Source organism: Catharus ustulatus, chromosome 1 (assembly GCF_009819885.2).
Source record: "Catharus ustulatus isolate bCatUst1 chromosome 1, bCatUst1.pri.v2, whole genome shotgun sequence".
In the NCBI taxonomy this organism is placed as follows: domain Eukaryota; kingdom Metazoa; phylum Chordata; class Aves; order Passeriformes; family Turdidae; genus Catharus; species Catharus ustulatus.
Window position 1 is genome coordinate 29,729,861 of NC_046221.1, and position 22,300 is coordinate 29,752,160.

The 22,300-nt window shown below is 36.5% G+C and overlaps 1 protein-coding gene across 8 annotated transcripts in view; it reads right to left on the reverse strand.

Annotated features, from left to right (window-relative positions):
- Positions 1 to 22,300, reverse strand: part of DGKB (diacylglycerol kinase beta) — a 412,441-nt gene that overhangs the window by 275,788 nt on the left and 114,353 nt on the right. For all 8 annotated transcript variants that reach the window (XM_033067483.1, XM_033067474.2, XM_033067464.1 and 5 more), the window contains exon 3: positions 1,588 to 1,664. In XM_033067483.1, coding sequence (XP_032923374.1) covers positions 1,588 to 1,664 — 77 coding nt within the window. The remainder of the gene's footprint in view (positions 1 to 1,587; positions 1,665 to 22,300) is intronic.

Here is a 22,300-nt window from a genome sequence, read left to right on the forward strand (position 1 = left end):
CAATTCACCTGGCTTCAGTCAGAGCAGTTCTCCTGGGCACTCATCTTGCCATGACTCAACTCCCATGTAGCCCCAAATTGGAAGAATGACTTTGTTAAAAGAGACTAATCACACTACTTTAGGTAATCATGTTTATATACAATTGACAATTTGAAAATATGTTACCTATATGACAACATATTATTTAAATACACATAAGTGCAGTTATTTTAAAAGGTGTACTTCATAAAACTGAACATGTTGTATGATGACTGAAAACATGAAGAATTAGAAGAAAAAAACACATAATAGTTTAAGACCATTTTATCAGTACACATTTTTCCTAAAAAAAAAAAAAAAAAGAACAAAACCAGAAGTATGTATACATTCTAACAAAAAGCAGGTAAAGGAGGTCCTACAGCCTGTGGACAATCACAGCATTCCCATCCATTTATATTCTATAAACATACTTAACTAGAAACCTGGAAATCTAAGATGATCATTTACAGGATCAACTCACACTATTTCACTGAATTATTAATTTTTTTCCTCAGAAACTGACTAAAATGACTAGCATTATGCCCGGCCAGGTTCAAAGCATCAAATGATTTTTCAACACTTAATAAGCTATAACTTATTAGTTGACAATAATTATATTATTGCCAATATGTTGTCAATAATTACTTGCATTTTACAACCTGAAATGTAAGACCAATTAATTTTCATAATGGTTAGCACATTTCTATCCTGAATTTCATATAATGACAGCACAGTTAGAAATACTACTATGAGAAACATTACTGAAAAAGGTTTTTATTTAGCTACATTCTGAATCACACTATTAGGATGTGCTAAGCAAATGCAAATTCCCATTGAGGATAAGAAAAGACAAGAAAACAATTTGCCTTTTTCTTCCAGCCAAATCAGAATACTTTGTCTAGTGGTGAATCTGTAATGACAATGTGCATACACTGCTTTTTTTCAGCTGAATTCTTTGTTTCATAACATCAGAAAATCCCACTTCCAGAAACCACATAAAGGAAACAGAATTTTAAAAGAAATCTTAATGGACTTCACTTTTACAACTTTTGAAAATATGCTTAACATTTCCAATCTTCAGAGACTTGAAAACCATATTAATATTATCATAAGAGTTGTGGAGGTGTTTGAGGTGTTTGGTTTTTATTTGGGTGGGTGGGACAGGAAAGGGGAATGGGATCTGTGTGCTGGTTTTGACTGTGATAGAGTTAATTTCCTTCACAGTAGCTGGCATGGAGCTACATTTTGGATTTGTACTGGGAATAGTGTTGATAACAGAGGGATGTTTTAGTTACGTACACAGAGTCAAGGTCTTTTCTCACCAGCCCACCAGTGAGTCAGCTGAAGGTCGCAAGAATTTGGGAAGGGATACAGTTGGGATAACAGAGCCCAACTGACTATAGAGATATTCTAGATCATATGGCATCCTTGTTTTTTGCTTTCCAAACCCTTCCAAATATCCCAAACACATCATTTATAAATAATCTTCTATTTCAAATGCTTACAATGGCAATAGAATTTGCAAATTGTCCCCATCATTTCTGATCATTAAAAAACAAGAAAAATTACCCCTTCAGGATTATATTTTGCTAACACACCACTGCCATGGAATTCTTCTAAGACATCCTTAATTTTCTTGGTGGAATCTGGATTAAAAAAAAAAAAGAGACAAACTGAAAATACAGAACACTGATTTACATAATACAAACTGTAATTAAAAAAAACAACAATCAAAACTGCTAATAGCTTTTTGCAATGCATATTAGTAATTTTTTGTAGCTGTATGAGAGCTATGGGTACAAAGAAAATGAGAACATACTTTACCTTCTTAACAAGTACTGTAAAAACCAGCAAGTAAACACAAAATGCTCAGAAACACTCTTTGATCTAATTCTTAACTATTAAAGTGCATATTTAATAGTTAAGTTGTTTTTTTCAGGACTATTTCAAATCACTTTTCTTATCCTTGAGTCAACCACAAAACATGGTCATTTCCAGCAGCACTATAAAATCTCCTTTGCCAGAGCCGCCAGTGAGTAAAGAAGCTGGACAATATCAAGATAAATGGGAACCTTCCAGAAAAAAACTCTCCAGTGGTCATGCCACAGAAAACAAATGTTGCTCTCAAAACCTGAATTTTTGCAGACCTCTCAGGTATTCTAAAAACTATCAGCTTCAGTAACTTTTGTCTAACAGAATTGTGCAAACCCCTGCAGTTCGGAATCAGATAGATACAATTTTTTCAATTTATTTTAACTATGTGCAGGATAACAAAGCAATTATTTCAGTAAGTTGCCATTACATAAAACCCTTGAACTCAGATCCACTTAGAACTCGTCATGCACATAACCATCTTTCCCACATTAAATATCTCAGCAATAAATGAAAAATAACTGTAAATCGTTTCTTTAAAGTGCAGGAGTTGAGTGAACAATGGTCAAATGTGCATAATAGCCACAACACTGTGACCTAGTAATGAGTACAAAAATAGTAAATAAGAGAATAGGTGAACTTTGCACCTGCAATTTTATTTCTACAGAAAAACCTGGGAAAAGTAGAGAAGCAAAGAGTGAACCAAGAACAGGACTTTCTAGAGCCATTATTTTGGCACTTATTATTACAAACATCAGGACTTAATACGGCTTTTATTAATTAAATCAGCAAAATATGGCATTGTAATAGTTCTTAGACTTAAAAAAAAATCCAGGATCTTAAACCTGAAACTAAAATGGTACATTTAGCAAATTATGTGACCTGAAAAGGGAAAACGTAGCAGCCAAGGACTTGAACAATAGTTATATAACAGTTCTGTAACACTTCATAGGAGCTATAAACAGGATACAACACTGAAATTCAGTTTTAAGAGGTGTTGGAGGAGGTGTTTCCCTCCCACTCTCATACATAGTTTACACAGTAATAAGAATGGCTTTTCCAACGTTTTTCATTTACCAAATTTTCTTAAATAAAAACACCTGTGACTATGTGTGGCCTCCATAAAATTGTTTATCTTCACTAATTGGATGTATTTCAATGTTACTGTCAACTATAAGCAATGGAGTTTGGCGGGCCTCGAGGGTAGTCAATGCAAATATTTATTGATAAAATCACCTATAATCTCATTGCTTTGTCATTTGAATTATGACAAAAAAAACACAATTTTATGTTAAAAAAATAAAAATAATAAATAAATAAATAAATATCTTAAGCAACAAATTTTATTATCAGCTGTAATTAGAAGCTGGTGGATTAGACACTGACCAGGACAAGCACACAAATTAAAGACTGACAAAAAATTATTTTTATTTTATTTCTATTATGTACAGTAATTTCACAATTATAAGCCACACCATTTTGAATAAAATTTTGCTCCCAACACGGAAACGCGGCTTACACTCAGGAGCAGCCAATATATGAAAAAAATTTGGAAATTTCCAACCCCGGAAGGGCCAGCCAGGGTGCTGAGCCGAGCAAAACCCAGAATTGCGGATTGTTATAAATCGGCTACTCTGTTGTGCGGCAGGTGGAGGTGGGCTCTGTGCCGGCAGCGCGGGGGCGAGGCGGGGGGCTCCATCCTGCCGGCCCTGCGGCCTGGGGGGGAGGCAGGGGCCTCTGCGCCCGTCTCCCACCAGTGCCGCGGGAGCAGGGGGGCTCCGTTCCCGCCTGCCGCCGCGGGGCAGCTCCGGGCCAGGGGCGAGCAAGCCCAGTGGCAGCGGCAGCCGGGCCCCGAGCGGCCCTGCCAAGTGGCAGCACCGAGCTGGGCCACCTGGCCCCATCGGCAGCCCAGGGTGGGCTGAGTCCGCCCAGCCCCAAGTCGAGCCAGTAAACCCCGCGATCCCACGATTCTGTTACTAATTGGCAACTTTGTTGCACGTGGGTCCTCGCTGTGAATGACAGAGCGGCTCATAATCAGGTGTGGCTTATGTATTGATAAAGACCAAAACATTGCCGACATCCGGAGCTGCAGCTTATAATCAGGTGCAGCTTGTAATCGTGAAATTACTGTAATATGTTTTTCAGTATTCATATACCTGATTGTATACACAAAACATTGCATCTTATGACAATGATGTCAATAACTACAAAAGCAGCAGTGTGAAATGAGCAGATGTATGATAGAGGTGATTGAGACTCATCCTAAAAAAGGATTTTTCTGAACTTTGGAGGAATGTTTAAACACACATCATATAGAAAGTCACCAAGGTCTCTCCACACACCTTTTATTACCCAAATTAAAAAATAAATAAATAAATATAATAGAAATTGACTGCTTTCTAAAGGTTTTAAAACAATGTCTCTAGGGTTTTTTTCAGCAACGATTATGCTTTCATCTCATATTTTGCCAAATAGTCCACAACTGTAATTAAAAGCAAAACCTATGTTATGTTACCTATTACCTAAGTTAAATTCTTGTCTTCCATTTTTTTCACACTTTTCTTAGTCAAGTACCAGGAAGAAAATATGCTCTACTACAACAACAATGTAACTATTTCCCTTTCTCATGCATGAGTTTAAAACAGTCACATCCAAAAAGCATTGCCTTCATATTTGAAATTACAGTCAAAGCCATAAAGGTCTACAGACATAAATTCAGCTTTAGCTGTCCAGCAAAACTTTTGAAAATATTTCCACATTCAGGTCAGGAGCTGTATTTTTCACAATCTTTTACTCAAAGTCATTCAACCTTTTTTTTTTTTTTTCAGTTCATGTGACAGTATCCAAGCTAGAACAGAGATCTTTCGAAGTGTTCAAAATGGCTTATCGATATTTTGAGAAGAATGCTAACACACCATCTTCTGCCTGCATACTCCTTAACAGTGCTGACAACCTTCAGAAAAAAATATTTCTTCATCCTCAGCCTCAAGTAGGCAAACTAATACTGGGAAAATGTTTCTGATTTAATAAGATGTCCTAAATGGATATGAAGAACAGGATCATTTTCTACTCTTTTTAAGGAATCACATCAAAAAACCAAAAACCAAAAATCCATCCAAAAAACTGTCCTAGAAAGTTTCGACTCCACATGGAATAGAAACTCCAATAAAATGTTATCAACTCTACTTAAAAAATAGTGAAGTACATGCTTTTTGTCAAAAAATAAGCACAAAAAATCCAGAATATATACACAGAAGTAACTGTATATGAAGTACCTTCCCTAAGATTGTTTTTTCTAAAAATAGGAAACAAATAGGAGATAAAGACAATGGTATGGATTTCTTTACAGTTTTGTCTGATCCAAATCATCTACATAAGCACTGTAAAATGCTGGTGCAAACACAAATATCAGAACAGAATCTGTATTCTCTCTCTTTCCTAAAAGTACAGATGCTCTGCATGCTTCAGCATCTTAGCACTCCAGAGCAATTTCAGTAAATTTGTAAGTACCACTCACGTTAAAACACAAATACGGTTTTAAACTCTGATGGAATACTGTTACCTGTTTTTAATATCAAGGAAAAATTTCTTCTTTGTCTAAGTCTCTGCGTTCCAAGCCCTACTCAAGAGAGATGGTTTCCAGGTATGTGTAAAGGTAGTATATAGCCTGTCATGGTAGTGCTTAAATCCCATGTTATCTGTGAAATTATGGCTGGCACAGTACAAACTTAATGTAGCTTGAAATACAATGTTTGCTTCGTGAAAAATCTCTCTTTTCTTTGATTTTACAATTTTTTTATTTTTATTACCCACTAGGGCAGTGCTTTGGGTATTCAGTCACAATACAGAAGACCATTCTGTCCCCTGTCTGAATTTATTTCAACTCCTACTGTTCAACCCATCTTCTGTCGCAATTTGCATTTAGTCAAGAGGGTGGAAAAAGGGAAACTGTGGCCCAGGATTCAGAGCTTGCCTTGGATGAGGTAAGATGTCATTTCCTACCTCACACCCCAGTGCTTTCGGGGTAGAATAAATAGGCAAGGCACGGTGTGGAAGACTGCTCACTGAAAAGCTAATACAAGTACATGGGAGAAAAGTAGGTGGATTCTACACTATGCTGCAGAAATTCTGTTTTAAATTAAGGCTCCAAAATGATAAAGATGTGACTTGGGATAATGTTGTATTGTTTTAGAATAAAGGCAAAACAATTAGAATAATGACACTAGAAATATGAAAACTGCATATATAAAAGCAAAATTATCAAAGTGTCTGATTTTCTTCTTAACTATCTTTCAGCCCTGACAGAGATACTTTTTATAACTGAAGACAAATTTACATATTAGGTTCAAAACCGTTTGAGGTTTAGCCCACATTAAAAATTATTATTCATTTTTTAAGTGACTCAACTTCAGATGAAGAAAATTGAACACTCAGTTGAGACTAGAATTCTGTGTACCATTTCTCCTACAATTACAAAACACAAAACAGCAGGAAAACTTGCCCAGATTACACACTTTTCCTACATTTTCTCCTTATCCTCACAGAGAAATTCCTCAGAATTTTTTCCTTAAATAAGACTCATAAGGCAACTTAGGTAAAACTTATATGCTATATACACAGAAATGTTTTTCAATTTAAAGGAAATACACATTATAAAAAAAAAAAAGTGCTTTGAGTTGTAATTCTCAACAAAAAGTCATAACAACCTGCATATTTATTGGGCCATAACTAATTTTAACACCTACAATAACATATAGAGTAATAACCACTTTCTACTTCCATACACCTTTTGTAAACTTATGAACAATATATACAACATGAAACACATCACAGGCATACAAAACATAAAAGCTTCACAGAAGTTTTTTATACATCTTATTACATCTTAGGAAAGCAAAAGGTCCAACCAGATATATATACAATTTTCTGCATGCCAACAAAGCCTGGCTTAAACTCAAAAGCTCTTCTTGACAGGCAAACCAAAGAGAAGCACTGAGAGAAATCCAGCAATCAGTTGGCATTACAATTTTCATACAGGTTCTTATTCTGTGGACTTTCCTGTTTTTGTGGATGCAACAATGCAGTAATATGTGTGTGTGTGTGTATGTGTATCGAAATTTATATGCACAGCTTTTTTTTGTTTTTCGCCTAGTTCATTTTATTGAGAGAACTGGACAATGCTTTTAGCATATTTAGTTCAAGCTATAGCTGTGCTTAATCTAAAGCTTTACTGGTCTAGAAATTCCAGTATATTAGAAAGGCGAAGCCTGACAACAAACTTGTATGCAGCACCATTGAGTAAAAACTGTTCACCGTTCTACCAAAAAGTTGTTTCAGTGAGAGCAGTGCCTCTCAGGGTTTCAGCATGTCTGCGTTGGTAAGAGATGCCTGATGGTTGCTACTGAACTCACAGAAGGCAGTGGCTTACATGTCCTCTGCTGCCCATTTGTATGGCTGCAGGCTCACTGCCAGAGTTTTCAATATAGGTCACACATAGGTTTTGGTTCATGACTTCTAATTTGCATCTTTTGATGCAAATTGCACAAAGGAAACAAATATTTAAAACCTTTAATAGGATAAACACTTGATTTTGGCTTTCTTGTAATGAGAATTTAAAACCTTTTGTGGCCTTGCCTAGAGGGGCCATGAAGAGAAGGCAATCACCATCCACTGGAGACCTCCCCAAACCTGCTGCTACCAATGGTTTGGGTAACACACTGCAACAAGAAGAATTTAACTCCACCCTCCAAATTATATTCTCATTGAATTCTATGACAATTAGGAAAAATGCTTCTTAGAAACTCCGTCAGAATTGGATGATGCCACCCAAACCAGTACAGTGTGATGCCTATATAACTTTGATCTACGTTACAAGGTGCTTATATAGCTTGAGTTATAAGATATCAATATAACCTAAATCATTACTTTTCAATGTATCAATATAGTCTATCTATAGAACCTGATATCAATATAACCTAAATAATGACTTCTTTATATAACTATACAACCTGAATATATATCTATATAACTTGAATCATAGCTTTTTATATGGTTAGTACATGGTTAACTAGTTTCTTTATACTGAATAGACAAAAAAATGAACAAAATTTGCCAGGTGGATAGCTTTAGAGATAGATAAGTACAGTACTAATGAAAAATAGGCAACTGCAAAGCCAATTAGCCAGAAAACAAAGAATTTAGGCTGGTAAAGACCACACTCTGTGCACGCTCCAAAGACAAAGTTGGAAAGTCTAAATGTGAAGAAGACCTTGGAAGCCTTCATCAAAGACCCCTGACAACCCTAGAAATGAGGAGACGCAAGCGCAGTGCAGAAGAACTATCTAATAACCATGAGCTCATACTATGTAAATTAGTTCTGCTGCATATGGCGTGATGTTGTAGTGACATTATGGTACTAAGCAATACTTACTGTACAAATATACCAGAGCACTTGACAAGGGTGGGTGAGTTTGGTGGAGAAATCCCCCTCACCACCAGTGCTGCAATAAACAAATACCTGCTCCATAGACATCGGTCTATGGGGATTTATTGCCAACCTATCCTTTGGGCATTAAGTGGCAAGGTACTTCTGCAACAAGGAATGGAGGAGGTAGAACAAAAGAAAAGGTAGGAGCAGCAGCTTCTGCTTCAGAAGAAAACTTCCTTCTGACACCCAAATCAGGAGCTGCCTCTTCCACCCATGTCCCTGCTGGGGCTCAGCAACACAAGGAGCAAGACAGATTCCTTTTACCCTTTCATTGCTATGAACTAAATTCTACTTAGACAAGGACTTCTTTGTGAAAAAAGCAATATTGACTGCATGTGCCAAAACATCTTTAGTCCACATTAATAAAAAATGTCCACCAAATCCCTCTTCCCTAAGCAGATGTTCAAGTGAAAAGTATATGGCAAACAACAGGGAGTTGGGGAGGCTTAATTTTAGTCTGCTAGTGGGAAGAGCTTTCAAAGGGAGAAATAAGTAAAGGACAAAAACAGACTCCAGAACTTGAGCAGAACTGCAGCTAAGTCCTGAGAGTACTTAAAAACTGTTAAATAAGAAAAAGAATGTATCAGATTTGTACATTTTAAAATGCCCCACCTCAAATCCTCTGTTCACAACAAGAAGGATATAGAGGTGTTAAGAGTGTGTCCAGAGAAGGGCAACGGAGCTAGGAAAGAGTCTAAGTCCTACAAGAAGCATCTGAGGGCACTAAGGTAGCTCAACCTGGAGGAAAGAAGGCTCAGGGGAGACCTTATCACTCTTTACAACCTTCCTGAAAGGAGGCTGTAGACAGGTGAGGGTTAGCCTCCTCTCCCAGGCAACCAGCAACACAACAAGGGGAAACAGCCTCAAATTGCACTAGGAGAAATTGAGGTTGTCAAGAAGGAAAAATTTCTTCACTGAAATTGTGGTTAAGCATTGCACCAGGCTCCTCAGGGAAGTGGAGTGATTATCCGTGCAAGTGTCCAAAAATGTGACATGGTACTTCATGATATGCTTTAATGTGCATGGTGGCATTCAACCAAAGGTTGGATTTGATGATCTTGAGGACTTTTCCAACCTTACTGATTACTTGTATACTTTGAACTCATAACCTATTTAACCTAAACTTCAGTTATGGCTTCAAAAATTATTGAATATGACACAATGCAAGACAAAATTTCAAAGTTACATCTGGTCCTTCCATTTTTCCTTACAGTACAGACAGTTCTTGAAATTATTTTTTTCCTCTTCTTGATCACAATTTTTTTCCCCGTTTTGCTTTATCATGTTTCTTGTTTCCAAAGTATTGAGTTCATTTTACCCTTCCTCTTACAAAGTTTTAAATGTTTACACAATGACGACTTTTAACATCACAAAATCTGTGTTTCTTGCAATCATGATACTCTATTGTATTTTCTCTTGGGATCAAAGCCTTTAAAGTAAAATACATACCTAGGCCATAAAACTGAGAGAATTAGTAATACAAGTACACATGAATCTGAATCTTGAACCACAAAGGCTCCTGTGCTTGCTGTGAATATGTGCCAGTATAAACTGGATTGCCCTTTCTCTGTCCTAAATACTATTCCTAAGCTTTTGTTCTTAGCGATCTCATGCTTAGTGCAGTGAGGAAGAACAACTACAAAAGAGACCACGCGAGCTTGTTCTCCCCAGGACTCAGAGAAACAAGCCTTGACAATGCTATCAAAAGGTTTCCAACATTTAGTGGCAATCAAAATTTATCAAGCAGAGTAGTAGTGACATTGGTATTTTGGCATGAACAAAATTCTCTATTGCCTGACTACATTTGCATGGGGAGGCTTCACATGACACAGAAATTTAGACCCTATATACACACATGCAGTGTTGCCAAACCCTTGCATTTTAGTTTATATATAAGCAAACACATAGACACAATATGCCCAATTTGGTGAATTCAGATGAGTTTTTGCAATCAGCAAGGTTGCTATTACATAATCTAATCTTTCAAATCTCTATAAAAAATTAGTGTAAGGAACCATATACAATCTGGGAAACGGAAACAGAACATGTCTTCTGTACATTCCACATTTACATTCCATGGATATTCCATATCCATGCTTTGGATAGCATAAGCAGATTTGATATCTTGGAGCAAGTATTTCATATTTTTTAAAACTGCGCTCCAGTTTACATAATAAGAATTTGCTTGAAGGTTCATAACTCAATACTCCTGACAAAAAATAATTTTTTAAAAAGTCATTATTGCTTACATAAAGTTTTTCTGATTTCTATTTCCTTTGTAGAATATTTTTAAGTTAGCGTATGTTGAAAGTGTTGACACTGCAACAACAGTTCTCATGTATCACCATTTTGGCTGAGAATCTTGCTATATATATTTTGAAATCAATCTTTGAGTACTTATAGTATTACATGTGTTGAGCCTGTGGAAACATTAACATAAAAAGTTTAAAGTTAGTCACTGAAAAAGTAATAGCTTTGTTGTCCATAGGAATGGGCTGCTAGCAGACATCTGCCTAATAGCTTAATTACAAAAGCATGGCATGATGCAGAGATTGTTTCCACTGTGGTATTTACACATACAGCTACCATAGAAGACTACTGAAAAAGTTGAATCCTAAATAGATAAAATTAAAATATAAAAATCAAAGAAAAAATGCTACAGGCTGAGCAGTTAAAAAAAAAAAAAGTCAGCTCCAGTTCAAGATGTAACTTCTGGGATAATACTGTTCTCCTAATTGCTGTAACTTGAAATTTAATTAAATAAACAACTGGTAAGTGACTACACTTGTGCCTTAACTGTATGCTAGGAAGTTTTTGAGTTTTCCTATTTTCATTACTACAGCAAAGCAACTCATTATTTATACTTTCACACATTAAATATTAATATATGCTCATTTATCTTAACAATTGTAATTTTAAATCTATCCTGGGAAATCTGCTTTATGTTCATTGCTCTGAGAAACACATGTTTCAAGTACTACTTTTATAAATCTTCTAGATGTGGACTTTCAAATTTTAAAAAATTCTATTTTCATCTAAGCCAGCGGCTTTCAAGTTTGGTATAATTAAACACCATTTTTAGTTGCTATATTTTTTTTTTTTCATCATTAAATATTTTCTTCAGATAATTAAGTCTGCTTTATCTCACTAATTTCTTATGTGCCTTTATGGACAATATGAACCGTAACATGTAATACTTGAGATATTACAGCATACAGATGAGAGGTATCACGCAAGAACATCAAGGAAAGGAAAGCCCTTAAGATCAGTTCACACTCCTGGAGATCTGTTTTCTACTGATCCTTGCTTGCTGTATCTCAAATCTTTTCCCTTTCTCTACAAAAACATTAGACCTGAATTTTGTATCTGCTTTAGTATAAAGAGATTTCATCTTTTGCTTTTCCAATTTAATATCAAATCTAGAACTGGGTAATTCTTTGTCATTCCAGGATTCTAAGGAAAAGGCAAGCGAGAATAAACCTTATAATATAGTACATTGACAAAGACAGCATTAAACCCTACTGCCAGGATTATCTGTGACTTTATCAAATATCACTTTGTGTCAGAGTATCAGGGAGAGACACTTTAAGGAAGACCGCATTTTCACAGAAACTTACTTGGCAAGGTAATAACATTATTCAGATAAACAGCTCCCACAAGCAAGCTCATAGAGATCTCTAATCATCCCAAACAATATCTGTTTGACTATTTAATTTAAGCAGTTTAATACACTTGAGTTGTTTGTCCTCTACAGGTTTAGAAGCCAAAGCCCATTTGCTCTCTTAAGCTTTATTTCTTACTGTCTTATCACTTCGTACAATTCCCTATTCACCTAATAAAACAAGTGAACAAGAACACATAAATTCTCAGCCATCTCTCTTCAAGCATTCAGAAATAGCTTCAATCCTAAAATTATCCTATAATCTGTTTTCTATGGTTTTATCCATTCAATCTGTTCTTAATTTATATTTTCTCACACTTTCTTCATTTTTCTCTGAGTTTATTCTCCAGGAGAGATAGTTGCTCTTTGTGTGCTACCAGCAATTACCAGTTTTTGTGTGACACATATAGTAACACACAGCTTTCTGTGTTTTATAACTAGTCTGTCACATTCTGTAGCTGACCCCATGGCCTTTGAAAGAATCACTTTGCTTGACTTCAGGGAAATACAAAATTGATTGTTTTCAACAAATATGAGTCATAGAGCCTGAAGACAGGGAAAGAAATGAGAAGTACTACACATCTAGACTGATTTTTGCCTTCAAACAATATTGATGAACTGTTGGATAAATATCCTTGAGTGAATATCTAGACAACTCTGCCTTGGTAGTGGGGTTGGACTAGACAATCTTCAGATGTTCCTTCCAACCTTAACTATTTTGTGATTGCGTGAATGAGCTAAGATGTCATTATGAAGGCATTGTGTGAAAAGGATGGAAACCAAGCAACTCCTACTTACTACAAAAGTTTAGTCACTGAGTGTACATGACAGATATACATGAAGGCATCATGAAATAAATCTACTACCCAACAAACCAAAGACCCCATCAAATAAATTGTGAAATGCAGCTCATATTACAAAAGCATATAATTTAACAGAAAAATGGGTAAAACAGTTCTATGAAATCTGAACTCATACACAGTAACAGTGCTTCTTGCCCTCAAGAATGCCACGAGCTATGACAAAGAAAAAAGACTGCTTAAATAACAAAAAACCTTTCAAAATTAAAGTTGCATTAGCTTGGGGTTCATTTCTAGTATTTCCAAGACAGGATGCCATCTTAAACGTACTTCTAATATTAACAATGGTTTGTTTAAATCCATCAAATGGTGATCTATGGATTTATTTGAATATTTAACTAACACTTTGGAACAGGAGAGAAATATAGTCCCTGTGTCAAAAATTGATTTGAGGTATAAACTTAGCTAAATTAAGCCAGTTCTTTTAAAGTTGTGTAAGGCACACTCAGAATTTGACTGCAATGTCAGCATGTCCTCAATTAGTTTCACAAATGCTTACTTGCATCATCCAACTTAGTATCTTCCTCCGCTACAGAAACTTGTAGCCCTATGAAAGGTCTATTATAAAATAACATGATACATATAGAAATATCTTAAAGATCATAGATTGTACCAATTTATTTCATTTATTCCATGGCCTCCTCAGAGTCCAGCACCCACCATGGACAGTTGCTATGAGTACCATATTGATTAAAAAAAAAAAAGGAATTTTACCATTTACCTGTCATTATAGTCACAACATCTTTTAGCAATATCTGGTAAGTTTACAAGAAATTTCCTCAACAAATTCTGTTTCCAAATAACAAATGTGTTCCCCATCTTTGAGTGAGTCCTTCCTTAAATCAGTCCTGCCACAAATCCTGATGAAAATTAGTAAATTTTGCAGCAAGTAACATCTACCTTGTCAATTCATAATTTTATCCCACATTTTAGGGGAGAAAAATAGAAATAAGATAAACAAATCAATTTAGTAAAGTATCTTTTCTATATTTCAATATATATACTTCACCTATACTTCAAACTACAAAGATACACCCCTAAACCAAGCTCAATGTATATTTAAAAGAAAAAGATAAATGTCTATTTATTGTAAGCTTAATATAAACTTAACATAAACATATTCAAATGTTTTATGAATGTGTAGCTCTAAAGTACAAGTATTATAACAACATTAAGCTGTCTAATCTAGTAGAAAAACACCAGTAACATGATGCTGGTATTCATCAACTTAATATCGCCACTGACAAAAGACAACATAATAGTAATTAACTATCAACATTCCCAGGTCCCAGGATTCATACTTATTTCCTAATCCATCCAGTTCTATCTCAGTATGATCACTCTGGGCATGTTTGTTTATTTAATTTTATATTGTTCAGTTAGGCAGATTAACAATTACAGTCTCCAGAGCATGTAAGATATAGATAATTAGAACAAAAGTAAGCAGAAAAGATATGAGAAGTAAAGGAGGATGAGGAGTTAATAATGAAAAAGGATAAAAGGAACAAGAGAAAAGAACAAAAAATAGGGAGAAGAAGAGACAGGAAGAGGCAGATGAACCTCCAAATATAGCAAGATAAAACAGAAGAAGAAGAAAGAAAAGTTCAATCTTCTGAACTTCTTCCTTTATTTCGCATCTCCCTTCTGCTCCTTCACACTTTAAAAAAAAATAGTTGTAACTAATGTATCTTAAATAGAAAAATCTAAAACTATGATCTCATAATTTTTGAATTTCCAGAGACCTTAAATTTCCCATGATCTAAAAGGATGACTTCCATTTCAGAAAAAATATATTCCATCTAATACTCTTTACATGAGGAGAAAAACCTTCAGACACCAGAAGTTAATATAAGAACATTCAGAAATAGGAAGTTACAACCACAAACAGACCTTAACTCTTCCCAAACTTTTGTATTCATCGTTAACTCGCAGCTGAACATTCTGAACGTTCCATATGCCTGATAATTAAAGGTATTTAAAAGTAGCAGTCCATTAATAGGATAATTTGTTTTTAGGAAAAGAGGTAAGAGTATGATTGGAAATAAATTCACCTAAACCCTAGGGAACAGACTAGCTGTGAGACAGCTACATTTCAATTCCAACGGAGTTACATTTCAAGTAAATGGAAGGGTAAACCATCTGTGAACTTTCTGACTCACCCACCTGCAGAGATCATGCTCAATAGACATAGCTTGTTTTGGTTGAGGAAAAATGAGAAAAAGGAAAGTTGGTTGATACAGTGAAAGACCTCTAAAAGGCCAAAGGAAAACAAAACTTGACTTCAGAACTTTGTCCAAGGATGGTACAGGAAACAATTCAGATTTTTCCTTTGCTTTTGAAGATGGGCTTTCCCTTTCCTCCCTTATATCCGGTTCCAGAATTAGACAAAGCAAAGTATTTGAATAACTATGTTGTAAAAATACTGTTCTAGAACATTTTAACCCAAGGAATCTGCTCTTGTTAAAAAGACATTGGAAATCCTTGAGCTTGCCCGGTATGCAACAAGGGCAGTACACAGCAGACAAAAACTTATGAAAAGTTTTAAGACATTTCACCTCAATAAAAAATAAACTCTAATGGCCATAGGGAGTATGGCTTTTCTTAAGCAATGATACCATGCTTTATTGGAGCCTATAATATGCTTTAAATACCACTGTATAGACAACCATAAAACAACAATAAAAGCAGAATGCACTGAATGCTCTTTAACAGGTAACAGGCTTCCCTAACAAACACAATTAACAATGAATATAGGAGATGTAACTTTTACTTTGTGTCTAGGGATGATCCAAGCTGGCCTCTTCCACTCCTTCTGCAGCCCCAGATATTCTTCTTGTCTTAAAAACTAAATTTTCTTACAAGGTGGTTTTTTCATCTTAGATGTGGTATGTAATTATATATATAAGAAAACTGTCACTACATTTATGCTCAAGTTTCTCACAGAGAAAAGACCTGGCCTTATTCTAACACTTTCCAAACAGTGTGCACCATCAGTGAAATAAAGTTTATCTCAGACTGTGCACTAAATCATCCTCAGAAAATAAATGGCTTACTAAGTTTCAATATGTATGAGATCATGGCTTCAAGATAAGTTATGAAATAAAGACCCAGTCTCCCGAAAGTAGTGACGCACAATCCTCTGAACCATTAAGATATATGCCAGACCCTTGTCAGAATATCTCAATCTTAGTGTCACTCACAAATAGCAAATAAGAGGTTATACTCGGAGAAGTCATCTAAAATAATATACAATTTATCCCCACTTTCTGTATCTTTTAACAAATTCTAAATCTGAAAAATAACCCCAACACCCAAGACACAGATATGAATACTAATAAAATGGTTATCATAAAAATAACTTGTTTTAGACAATAAATATTGCTGAGGTTGTTATCAGAAATCTGACTGCCCAAACCAAAATTCTAAGACAATACAGAAATCTCTCCATATTTATTTTACTATTAGTAAAATGTTACATTTAATACAAAGCTGTGCAAACTACTTGCTTTTTCCCATCTAAAAGATAAATTTTCAGTTGAAATCTCCTATGTTGAAAAGAAGAACAAATGCTTCAGTAGATAACATATTCCAACAAACCTGATATTAATAGTCATAGAATCTGAGAATGGCCTGTTTTGGAAGGGACCTTCAAGATCCTCTAGTTGCCCCTCTGCTATGGGTAAGGGACACCTTTAACTAGATTGGGATTGCTCAGAGTTCCATCCAGCCTGGTCTTGAACACTTCCAGGGATGGGAATCCTCAGCTTTTCTGGGCAACTCACTAGTCCTACAGCAAAGAATTTCATTCTAATATCTAATCTAAACCTACAGTAATTTCACGAATACAACCCGCACTGTTTTGACCAAAATTTTGCTCTCATACCGTGAAAGCGGTTAATATTCAGGTGCGGCCAATATGTGAATAATTTTCTGACATTTTCAACCCTGGGAGTGCAAACCAAGTCAGTGCAAACTGCAAAGTCGAGCTCCTGCCAGTAAAATCCTGCATTTACGTGGTTGTTACAAATTGATACTCTGTTGCGCAGCGGGTGGAGCTGCCTCCGTGCAGGCAGCACAGGGGGTGGGGAAGGCCGGGCAGCTCCCTCCTGCTGGCCCCACGGCTCAGGGGACGCAGGGACAGCTCTCTCCACTTGGCCCCGCGGTTCGGAGGAGGCAGGGGCAGTTCTCTCCACTTGGCCCCGCGGCTCGGGGGGTTCCCGTCCCCGCGTGCCGCCGCCGCAGGAGCAGGCAGGCTCTGTGCCCCCCCTGCTGCCGTGGGGCAGCGCCGGGTCGGGGTGACCGAGTCCAGTGGTAGCGGCGGCCGGCCCTGAGCATCCCCGTCGAGCGGCAACGCCGAGCTGGGCCACCCAGCCATGTCGGCAGCCCCGAGCCCTCATGGCCCGAGCCGAGCCAGTAAACCCTGCCCTGCCGCTATTCCATTACTAATTGGCAACTTTGTTGCACGTGGATCCTCGCTGCGAACGCAGAGCGGCTTATACTCGGGTGCGGCTTATTTATGGACAAAAAACGAAATGTTTGCCAACACCCGGCCATGCGGCTTATACTCAGTGCGGTTTGTATTTGTGAATTTACTGTACTCTCTTTCAGTTTGATGTCATTCCCCCTTGTTCTGTAAGTACACACTCCTTCAAAAAGTCTCTCTTCATCTTTCATATAGGCTCCCTTCAGGTGTGATTAGGTCATCCCAAAACTTTTTCCAGTTACTTTTCCTGGACCAAACCAAATTCCCTCAGCCTTTCCTCAGAGGAGAGGTGTTCCATCCCTCTAAACAACTTGGTGGTTCTCCTTTAGACGCGTTCCAGCAGGTCCATGTCCTTCCTTTGATGGAGACCCCAGAGGTGATGCAGCACTGCAGGTGAGGTCCCATGACAACAAAGCTGAGGACCAGAATCACCTCCCTTGACCTGCTGGCCATGCTTTCGATGCAGCCCAGGACATGTTCTCTGACAACTACATTTAACTTTCCTTCATTTTTTTCCCCCAAATAAAATAGTGAAATATTCAATTCTGTAGGCATCCAAATGTTTCAAAAGGAACACCGCAGTGTTTCGCTTAAAAAAAATGTGTTGTTCTGCATGCCTACAAATGGCACTATTATGTAGAGAGACTCTGATTAGCTTGAATCAGGCAGTGGAGGAATTCTAGAGCTCCCGAAATAAACTGAAAATAGACTCCAGCTGTGCTGCTGCACCACTTTACTGTTCATTTCTAGCTTAGAAATCTTTACACTACATTGCAAAGTACAGCACAAAGCACGTTGCTTCTCTGGAAAACTCCCAAACATAACAGGCTTTATCCCTATCAGACATTCCAAGTCAGTGTCCCCAACACAGGTATGCACACAGAGCCCCTTCCAGTTGTGCACAGGTTCTCAGTTCCACCCCATAAGCATTCACTCCCCTGCCAAACAGCTTTATAAGGATGGCCTTGAGCAGAAGCTCAGGGGGGCATTGGACTGCTCCAAGAGGATAAAGAAGGAAAGAGATGAACCCTGTGAGCCACCCAAAAAGGGGAGGAGGTCAGCTGCGGACAGCTGCTGAGAGGCTGAAGAAGGAGGAAGACAGCCTGCAGGTCACCAGAGGCTTCCCAAAAGCTCAGCAAAGCAAAGTGGTTGCCCATGCTGCACACAGGAAACACACCACACCACACTCCTGCTATCAGAATTAAAGTCACTTGGAAACTTCAGTCACTAAGACAACAACGTGTATCATACGGAGTTAATTGTAGCCATGTAAAAACTAGAAAATCAGAATGAAGGCTTCTCATTCTGCCTGCTGTGTGTCCTGTGAAGGCATTGAGTACTTTACAAAGATCAGGAACTGACTTCTGTCCAATTTTCAAGGGAACAGCTAGAATTCAAGTTTTTTAAAAGCCTGCATACAATTCAGTCAATAAACTGAACACAGAAAAACAAAACAAAAATATTTGATATTTAATTTTAACATCCCAACCCTTCCAAGAAAACAATTGAATACTTCCCCTGGAGAAATACTTCATACTTCTTTATTCTCACTGTGCTTTCTTCCTGGTTCTGTAGCTTCTGTCTTTATTTCAACCCTCATATAAACCCTTGATTATTTCATGCATACCCCTTGCTTGCCATTAAGATTTCTTTCCTCTTTATTTTTATTTGATTTTATCAAAAATTTCTCTGATGTTAATTGCCACATATTTCACTAGTACCTCCTAACTACTTATCCTTTATTTCTGATGGCTACAAACTCATAATAAAAATAATGTATAATATTTATTATTTATTCAAAATAACTTTTAAAAAATACCTTATCTGCCTCCTTTTCCATTCTCTCCATGTTTATACTTGATCTGCATTCATCTTTCAAGGCAAAGGTATAATGTAATTTTTAAAATCTACTATGTTCTTACTAAGGCTAAAAATAGGCAAAGCCTGATGAAATGAAACAAAAAGGTCTTTTCATAAGAAATGTTGATAATGGATTAATTTCATAGAAAGCAGTGATGCATAAACTGCACAAACTAACATTAAAACAGAATGTAATTTGTGTGGTCATGAAGATTTAAAATCGATTTTCTCAGCTTTTTCAAAACTCAAAAAGCAGGTTCCTAAAAATTGCATACAAGTTTTAATATGCCATTTGAATTTCCAGAGCTGCAAGAGGAAAACAGCAGAACATTCCCCTAAAATGACTATTAGAGTTACTCATTCAACAGCATTAATGCATAAAATTTCAAAATGCAACTGAATGCCAGCCAAAAAAAGCAGTTACAAAAAATCTCAGTTGTGATAGCAAGCTCCAAAGCTATCTACTCATGGTCATTTGGCAAGGGCTGGCCAAATTCTGGCAACTTTTACAGAGCTCATCAGTCAGTGAAGTTGTGCAACAGAAGCTACTATATTTCCATCTAAAACTAAATATGTAAAATCAGGGGAAAACCAAAACACAGCTCTAGAATATGTATGCAAAGAAAATATTTTTTCTGAATTATATGGAAGACTGCTCTTTACATTAGACTGAAAGTCTATCAATGAAAGTGGGAATCTCTCCTGTCAAGTGTTCACAAAAGAGTAGGACAAGACTGATATCCTGTGTAATTCTTAACACTAAGAAATTCTTACAAAAATAAGCCCATAGTGGAAAAAAACATCTGCTATGATAATGGACTGTATTCTCCTTTTGTGAAAAGGATGAAACTGCTTTCTATTTCTTCCACCTGTTTAGTCAATATAAACCAATAATTATTGTAAAAAATGAAACAGATGGAAGAAGTGGGAAACAGTTTCATCCCTTTCAGAAAAGGAAAAAGAAAATTAGGTAGAATCCACTTCATAAAACAGAAAAGGACATTGAGAGACTACTTCTGAGAAAGACTGCACAGTTAAACATAGATATTTAGTAAAACAATGCAGAAATCAAATTCCCAGAGATGCTTCACAATCTTCAAAACAAAGCAAATGAACAATTCTTTCAAATGAAACCTATTTGACAACAGTGGTATATGGGGTTTTTTATTATTATAATTCATTATTTTTGGAAGATAGTTGTATGAGTATCAGGTCTGTAAGAGGTTTGGTATAAAAATACTAAAATGCTATTAGAGACAAGTTCATAGTTATGCATTAGTGGTCTGAATAAGAGAAGAACTTATGAAAACCACCTGCTGCTATATACAGGATTAACCACAATTAAAAACCCTAACAGTCTGCCTCAACCATCACCTCTGAACACTACACATACTATATTCCTTGGCACTGCATGTGTAGCAGACAGCAGCAAGAGAATACAACTTTTCTATCACTGGCAGCATGAAGAGCAAATTCATATGAAAAGAGCTCTTGCATATGCCTGGGTATTGTAACTCCTGGGGGAAAAGCACGACAGGACAAACTCTTTCTGCATGGGACAGAACAAGCTGCTGAATGTACAGGTGGGCATTCCATACCAGGAAAATTATGTCATTTCTTACCTTAAATAAAAATTTCCAAGATAAAATCTGAAGTACGTCCAGCAAATTTAACGTAACAAAAATGCAGTGACACAATATATTCCTTATTCATTGACCCATGTTATTTAGTACAGTTTACACAGTTGTTTTATTCACTAGATACAAGACGCCACTTACAGAGAGAACACAACACCTAACAAGGTCTGACTCACTTTCAAGCCAAAGACTTTCTGTAGTGCAGAGACCATATTTATTGCTAATTTCCACTAAAATAACTAAATGGAGATGTGACTATAATCCACTCTGCATAATTATACAAGATTTAGATTTACTTCTTATGTCCAGATGGACCCTGAATAAAGATTGACATATTTGTGCCTGGAACATTTACAAAAACTTTAAAGATGCATGCCTCCCAGGGATAGGATGCTAAGTTGTAGAGATGACTGGATTTGCTTGGGTATTTTTTCTTGTTTAGGGGGTTGAGAAGGTGTTGCTGGCCTGCTATGCAGGCTGTGGGGACAGATAACAAATTCGGGATGAAAAAGAAAGACCAAGTTCTTCTGAGATGTGTTACTTGTAGAAAAACCCTAAGATTCAACATAAGCTTACTCAGGTTATTTTTAAAAATGTAAGACTGGATAACTTTAAAGTGCAACATCTACACAGAACTGCAAAGCACTTATCATATTTATCTGCCTTGAAGAGTTTGTAGTTTGAAGATCAGTTTAGCAGTCATCATACATAGTCAATCACTACATCTCAAGATTGTTATTAGAAGGAACAGCTACTCTGACACTTACTTCTCGAAATTAATCCAGAAAAACTGCAGTGCATGCTGTGATTTAAGCACATACATCGGGAAACACTTCCCAATGTGCTTTTGTACCATTTAGGACAACTTCATTGACATTCATTCTGTGAATCCCTTTAACTCCCAGAGCTCAAAATGCAGATCATTTAAATTTATATCATAACGTCAAATATTTAGAACAGCGTGGTCTTTGAAGGCATCACATATTAGACCACAGATGAAACACCAAGTCTGGATTTGACAAGCAATGTGACAATATTCATTATGCCTGAAAGAAAATATAAAAATATGGTTCTATACTTAAAGGAATATGAAATGGGTCATTACTCCTCTAAGTATCAGATAGTTCCTAATTAACTAACTTCTTATCTACTAAAACCAATCTGAATGAATAGTCATTTCTGATTTATTCCAGAATAAGAGCGCCTCCAAAGGGACTGTAAGTGGCTTTTTTCAAATTCCAGTTTAAGTACTTACTTGGATTCACCCTCACTCAAAATAAGTACTCAAGCTTTCAAATCAAAAATAACAGTGCTTGTATACATCTTCACAGATTTTAATAACAAAGAATTTATATTCAAAACTTCTAGAGGGCCCTCTACAGAAGACAAAATAGTTAACATAAAGTAATTTAAACCATTTTC